The 7,786-nt window shown below is 39.9% G+C and overlaps 1 protein-coding gene across 4 annotated transcripts in view; it reads right to left on the bottom strand.

Moving 5' to 3' along the window:
* Positions 1 to 723: 723 nt before the first annotated feature.
* PLPPR1 (phospholipid phosphatase related 1) overlaps positions 724 to 7,786 on the bottom strand; it is a 130,343-nt gene continuing 123,280 nt past the window's right edge. For all 4 annotated transcript variants that reach the window (XM_032675821.1, XM_032675820.1, XM_032675822.1 and 1 more), the window contains exons 6-8: positions 5,842 to 6,018; positions 4,219 to 4,350; positions 724 to 2,250 (exon numbers count right to left, since the gene is read on the bottom strand). In XM_032675821.1, coding sequence (XP_032531712.1) covers positions 2,218 to 2,250; positions 4,219 to 4,350; positions 5,842 to 6,018 — 342 coding nt within the window. In that variant the 3' untranslated portion in view covers positions 724 to 2,217. The remainder of the gene's footprint in view (positions 2,251 to 4,218; positions 4,351 to 5,841; positions 6,019 to 7,786) is intronic.

A 7,786-nucleotide genomic window follows, 5' to 3' on the forward strand; every position in this document is an offset into this window, starting at 1 on the left:
ATCAGAACAGAGTGGAAAAACTGAAGACTGAAAATTAGGCAAGAAAGGAGCATGACAGCCACTCATCTTGGGTTTTACTGTCTGAGTTGAGTCAAATTGCCATTTCCCTTATCTCGTACACTTAGTTCCTTTTCAGGTGCAAATGTCATGCTTCCGTCAGCACAGCGACTGTAGTACAATGGAAGGGGATCAGACATTTGAGATGCAAAGCTTTTTAACAAAAATCTGAAATGAGATCGTAGCCTAGCACAGAATGCCTGTGCCATGGAAGGGGTAAGACTTCTAGGGGATTAATCACTTTTTAATCCTTGGGCTTTCAAAAGTACCTAACTTCTATTGAATTAAACTATAAATAAATAAGTAAGCAAAAGCCCTGCTCATGCAGTTTGTTGGGTTTAGAGCAGTAGAAAAGACCAGACAAAAGTGTAAAAAAAGCCTGCTTGGGAGGGCATTTCCTAGCAGAGAAGTTGAGAACAGATTTTTCCTTCTGGAATTTTGATCAAAGTTGTAGTGAGGAACCCACAACACTTATCAATGGCTTCCTCATGGTCACAGAAGGCCTGCATGGCCCAAAGTCTGATCCTTATATTCCTAAGCCTGAAGCACACATCTGTAGAGTCAGAAGAAGACACCAACCTGGAATAAACACTGCAAGATCAGACAGAAACAGACATCCCAGATTTTCTTTGTATCCCAGGCAAGTGACAGAGACCAGGCTACATGTTTGCTTTTTTGATCATTTTTTTTTTGCTTCTGTTTTGGAAAAAAATTACAAAAAAAAGCCAAGAAGAACCAACATGGAAATGTGAGGTAAACATTCCAGTAGAAGTACAGACAGGCTCCATTCTTTAAAGGAGACACACAGCAGTTATCACCATGCTAAAAGAATGAGATGCAGGAAAATCCTAGAAGCAGTGAAAAATCATGTAATGAAGCCTTTGCCCCAATTCTAGCCATTGTAAATGGGCTTTTTTTTTCTTTCCCTCCCACCCCCAACCCATACTTAATTAATTGTCTTTAAAATCCTTAGACAAAGTTTTCAAATTGTAAAATAGCAGTTTTGATATAAATTCTGTTGGCAGAATTTACAAAAATGCAGACCGCTACTACAGGCTGTCAGCTTTTTATTTTCTTTTGTTTAATTTTTTTTTAAACTTGCCAAAGCCCCTCAGGGAAAAATACACTTTGGGGGGCAAAACAGGCTCCTTGGTTATGCGAACTGGAATGCCAGAGAATGCCACCCTGCTGGAGAAGTGGTGCCACTTTTACTTTGCAACAGTGTCACTAGTTACCCCACAAATCTATGATGAAGTGATGAAACACTCAGAGCACAGCCTCAGCTCCACAGTGGTGGCTGTATATCCCCATAGTCAATTCCTGAAGCCAGGTTTCACCGGGAGCTTCAGCTGGGCCTCGGGGAGGAATGAGGATCTAGGGAGATGATATAGTCAGCTCACATGCTATCAGCTACTACTATAAATTTTCATGTCCAGTCTGTCTATACTGCAGACTGAGGATGTTGTTTTAGTTATTCTTCAATAACCAGCACAATCACCCACACCAGAACAATCAGGCTTTGATTCAGTGAGGTGCTTAAGAACATGCTTCAAGTCTGCCAAGTAGTCTGGAAACTGGGTGGCTAAACTGCATCCCTAGGGAACACTTAAGTAGCCCACTGAATCAAGGATGGATTTTTGCTACTTGTTGATAGTATCATTCAGGTCAGATTCCTGATCACCATTATTTTAATATGAATTAAATATATGAGATTACTTCAGATTTATGCTGACCTTACTGAGATCAGAATTTGACCCAGTGGTAGAAGCACTTCTTACGGTAAGAAAAGGTAAAAATGAATGTTTCTTTTTTCAAGATATATAAATTAAAAACTGAAAAGAAAAAAAATGTGTACAAATATCACATAACAACATCAACAATTCCATAGATGTAGTTCCTCAGTGCACAATTTAAACAAGAAAAGTTTTTTTTTTGTTCTTTTTTTGTTTTGCTTTTAAAGTCTGGCATAATAATATTAAAGCTGACAAAAAAATCAGGGCAAGCTACATCACTTCCTCATACAAAAAAAGTACAAAACATTAGCCTCTAACTAGACATAACATAATACTGGTCATCACAGTTACACATTTAGTAACTGTGTGTCTTGGACTATTGTACTGGAGGGTAGTAAAAAATAGCTCCGGCTGCCAATCTTCCATCTCAGGTTACTTCAGTCATAGAGGCAGAGTGGTTCTGCAAAGAGGAAAAAGCAGACACATGAACATTTGTAAACAGTTTGGCATTTACATATTTTGGTGTGCAAAATGAATGAGAAAACCCTTCTCTAATAAAACCTGTTGCTCAGCTAACCCAGGGCTTTAAGACTGCAAAAGTGACTGCTGCCTGTCCTGAGTGTGTGGTGGGAATCACTGAACTCCAGCCCTGCTGCTATTAACACTCACTAACAGGCTGGAAAACCAAGGTGGGACTTTTCCAACATGGACTTTCAAATGGGACTGGGTCCTGTCCAGAGGGACAGGTCTGCAGAGACTCAAGTGGTTCATACAGTCACATAACCAATACAGTGGGTCTGTCCTCAGGAGAGACTAGACGACTGTGGTTTGGCTTCATCTGATGGGTGCAAAAGGATTCTGCACACTTTGATCCTAAGGAACATAAAGAACTTAAAACCATATGGAGGTGGGTCAACATGCCAAAACACATGCAGCCACAGACATGCAGCAACAAGAAGTCCTCTGTAGGTGGCAGTGCAGATTTAACCTTCCTGGGAGCCAATGTCCAGGACTCGCGGCAGTACTACATCATCCTTCTATCATGCTGCCTCTGCAGGGTTTGTGTGGATGCAAGGCCAAACGAGATTGGGGATAGATGCAGAAATCTGCACAGAGAAGAACGTTGTACCTCCTATTCCTGAAGAAACAGTAAGGAGCATGTGCTCCCAAAGACCTGTTTATACTATCTTCAGAATAGGATCACATTTTCCCCAATCTACTCCTGCATTGTAGATGTATGGTCACGTAGAGACTGCTACCCTGAAAATTATGTTGTTGAATTATAGTAGACATCAACAGTTAAGGTCCAGTCGCTATCTGCACTTCACAGCTCAGCAGCTATAAATAGCTGACTTGACTAAATTTTTCTCATAGTCTATAATATTTTCCCCTGCGCAGCCTTTTTGTCATACATGACACAATGTGGACATCTAAGCAGTGCTTAGTTTCTGAACTGCAAACCCACCAAGAGAACATTTAATGCACAAGGTTCTGCAGATTTAGTGGAAAGTCTTCCAGTAAATCTTTGCCTAATCAAAATTGACTTTTCAATTAAGCAAAATATTTCCAGGCATTAGAAAACTGTCTTTTCCATTTTTTTTTTAAATTCCTCTTTTCAGTTTATTTGGCAAAGAGTTTAACAGAAGTCGCTATTGATCTTGCTACATGCCATGTGCAGAGGAATGACAGGCGATCTAATAAAGGAAGTACAATTTAAAGAACAAATAAATGACATCAGGCATTTAAAATGACTGATAAACTACAGTTTCTCTTCATTCCCAGAACCTGTTTTGCAGGTGGCATTTGCTTGTCTATTTTGAAAGGGCTGGGTATGATTCAGTTATGCCAACACAAGCCATTTTAAGTTAGTAGTTTTAACAGAAACACCATCAATAATGATGCTCTCACTTCCTATTTTTTTTGCAGACTTGAAAGAATGCTATTACTTCTCTTCTGAGGACTTAGAGATAGAAAACTGTATGAGCTTTTATAATTATAGAAGATACTGAACAATAATAAGGATAAAAAACCTAATCTCTATAAATACATTTCTGGACAGCATAGTTTATTCTCAGGAAAGATTAAATATTTCAGACATCCCAAAAGTATTTTGGAATGTAGTTACACAGAATTATTTTTGCTCTTCTCTCAGTTTTCTATTCTAAGTGAAAGCTTTTTTATCACAAACCATATGCAGAGGCATGTGAAATCCTACTTTTTTAGCGGTAGATGTGCACAGGGGTAAAAGATCTACAGTATTTGGTAGTTCGGGAATAAATGCCTTAAAACGAACTCTGCCTTGATTCAGATTCACTTTGTTCAATGGGCTCAATGTTAGGAATGTATGGTTAGGTATACAACTTGGTTTTAGTCTGCTGTAACAGAAAATGTGGTCGGTGATGGGTCTGAGTGAGAGGATTTACAGTACCTGTGCACTCAGTGTCTCCAGAGGACTTTCCACTCTCGGAAAAGCCATTAGTGGCATTCCCCGTGGATCTTCAGGCTTCGGTTTAGAAGGAGCTCCGTGAGTGCCCTTAAAGTTATGGACAACACATATCCCCTGTGTAATGCAGAAAAAGCAAGTGAGGTTGGTGTGTTCTGTCCCCAGGAAAACTCAGAGGAGTTAACACTGGGGTCACAACTGCCAGCTTCTGAAAAGAATTTAACCTGGGTTTTGGTTCAAGGCGTCACCTGTCTCAGCCTTGGGCTACAGTGCAGCTGAGTGTGATGGACTGCTTTGGGAAGTGGGTTAATCTGAGGTGATGAACCGTTCTCAGCCTTATTTATACATTTTACATTTCACACAGCAGAGATTCCCATGTATGCTTTATCATCCCAGAACCACTACCTGAATGATGCACTTTACTAGCCAAATACTCCCTTCAGACTGTGACTTTATCACTTCCAAGCTGTGAAAATAGTTCAGTGGATGGCTGCATCTCCGTCACATCTGGGTAACATAATTTAGCATCACTCCTTCATACTTGCAGCAGCACTGAGACAACATACTCACATTGCATAGGCAAGATTTAAACTGCCCTTCCCAATGGGAACCAGACAAATAATTTACATTAAAGCCAAGGAAATTCATGTCAGAGGTTGGAGATATCTTTTTATTTAAAGGGAACATGGAAACAATTGACATGTGGAGGTTTGTTGTTGCTTTTTTAAGTACAGAATAGGAAAAAAGGAATCAGTGACAGAACAATCAAGATTTAAGGGATCATTGAAACCTAATCTCTCCTGATTACAGAGATAAAGTGTCTGTTGCTGTGCAGTGGATAGTTTTGAAGCATATTTTGATTAAATGGAACCAGGCACATTTCTTGGTAATAACAAGAATGACCTGGACTGCTGGCTGTGTGAGTAAATCCTCAGCAAGAGACCTCTCACCAAACAAATCACTTCAACCACAGAGCCCACAGGAGAGCCAGGTACACTTCAAGTCTGGAAAGATGCTGTTCCTATATTCTGTGGGAAGGCCTTTGATATATTTTAATACATTTAATTATCCTATAAGGGGGTAAACAATTTCAGCTCAACTCCAAATGATGCAAAGGGAGGTAATATTGTCTCCCAGGGAGTTTATCCTGATCTTCTTTCTACTGCACTTTATGGTCCAAAACAAAACGGAAAACCAGGACCACTGCTCAGAGCCGCAGACAACACCCTTTATCTAACATTTTTGCCAGATACAAGACACACAGTAGGATTTTGTAACATGGGGGTGGTTAGAGGAGTCTCAAGCATACCCTCCTTTTGATATCAGTTGAAAACTACACCATCTTTACAGAATTTTCCAGAACAGGTCAAGTAAGAACACATACAGGAATTAAAAGAATTAAAATAAATAAAATGTACAAATGTCACCATACTAGCCTTATCAATTAGTATTCCTGATTTCATACTGTAATTCTCTCTGATGATACGTTTAACTAGATGGGGCTAGAATTAGATCTTGCAGGCCACACGAAAATAGCATTTTTTTAAATATTTTTTTTTAATACTATGGTATTTTTAAAAAGAATTCACAAGGAACTGCTGGACTTACCAGAAACAAGGCTACAGCACTGCCCAGGATGAAGCCTGCGATCACATCCGAACAGTGGTTCCGATACTCAGAAACTCGATTCAGCCCGGTAAGGAAGGCAGCACACAGGGTACCCAAACACAGCACAGGCTTGGCTAGCCTGCTGCTCTTTGTTTTAATTGTGCTTGTGATGTACATCTGAAAGGAAGGGCAAACCGAAAGTAAAAAGGGGCTCTGCCAGAAATGCATCCTTCCCACCCAGAAAAATCCTAAATCAGCAAGGATGTGACAAAATCCATGTTTCATTAAAAAAAGCACTGGGAAATGGAGGAAGATGTTTCAGGTAATTCAGAGAACACTTTTAAGAGTACAAAACAGATACTGTTAAATGGTGGTGTTTCAGGATGTCAGATATCCCACTGCATTTACATATGGGACTTCTCCTGAGCTTGTAGGCTCCGTTTGTGCTCAGAAGGTGGCACTCTGAATGTGCATGACTAAATGTCTGCAAAGGGAGCCAGGAATTGATGTTTACACTCCTGAAGAAACTCTAACGTACAGAAAATTTGAGTGCATAGCATCTGTATCAACTAGCTACTCCAGTTTCCTAAGTGGTGTTAAGTTTAAGAAAGAGAGAACATTGTGAGAAACCATTTCAGACATTTTCTCTGAAAGATGAAAGGAAACACACAATATGAGAAAGGTTTCTTTCAAAACAAAGTTGATTTTGAAAACGTAATTTTCGAGCACAAAGTTTAACTGTTCTCTGACTATTTTTTAATTAACCCCACATGTTTCTGGCAGTTTGTGTATTTTCTAACACATTTTGACAGAGAGCAAAAGCACATGGGTCACAATTAGCAGGCAGTCATTAATTCCAGAGCCACAAAATAACAAAGATAAAGCAAACCAAGCCTGATGGCAAAACAATTCAATAAAATCCTTTTCAGCAATCAAGTATGGATGCCTGAATGACTTCCAAAGCTTTGATAATAAAAGCAAATACATCAAATACGTTTGCCCAAAATGTCTCCAGATGACACACTGCTCCCCACATATGAAAAAGAATCATGAAGATACATTTGAAAAATGCTTCTTAAACAGTATCATGCTCAGGTTTCCTAATCTGGTCCCTGGCTGGCTTGGCTTGGTGCTTCCAGATGTAACTACCAGCACAGCTTGTTTCACCCTCTATGATCTATTTGGCAAACGTGAGCAATTATTTTACTGTATTTTAATATCTGTCCCTTTCTAGGTGAGCCAGCTATACAGAGGTCATTATGGTCTGGCACATAGTTTTGGGATCAAGAAAAAGAAATTATATCCATTCTCTAGTTCACTCGGTTCATCGCCTTTCACATATTCCTGTATTCTGCTGTATTGTGTGTACTTTAACTTTCTCCTTGTTTGTATTTATTTTCTCTTCTCCCAGACTGGGCTACCAAATATCCCTATATCTGGGTTCCCTTCACTGGTTGCTGCTAAAAATATTAGCCCTAAACTCATGACAATACGTAACTCTAGAAAAAGGGAAGGGATGCAGAAACCACTTTTTGAAAGGGAAAGGGACAGGACAGAAAAACTGACCAGGGGAAGGCAGATATGACTCCCTCTGGGTCAAAAGGATACTTTCACCTGCCCAGAAACTGTGGTGCTGGACTTCTAACTGCTTAATTTGCCAGATCTCTGCCTGGGGAAGGGAGGTCTTCTGCCCTTAAATGTGCTATTAAGTACATAATTTAAAGGGCAACTTGATTTATGAACTGGAACATTCTGCTGTGTAATAGCATTGGGAATGAAACTCAGCTATTTGAGAGTTTCCTGCTTGCTTTGTTTTTCACATCTAAACCTGAGTGCAGCATATGCCTTGGAAAGACAGCTAACAATGAGCACTAGGTGGACCCGTCCCCCAGCCTTGGCTGGCAGCTTGAGCTGCACGTATCACCAAAACTCACGTTAAGGTTCT

This window comes from Chiroxiphia lanceolata, chromosome Z, assembly GCF_009829145.1.
Source record: "Chiroxiphia lanceolata isolate bChiLan1 chromosome Z, bChiLan1.pri, whole genome shotgun sequence".
NCBI lineage: Eukaryota > Metazoa > Chordata > Aves > Passeriformes > Pipridae > Chiroxiphia > Chiroxiphia lanceolata.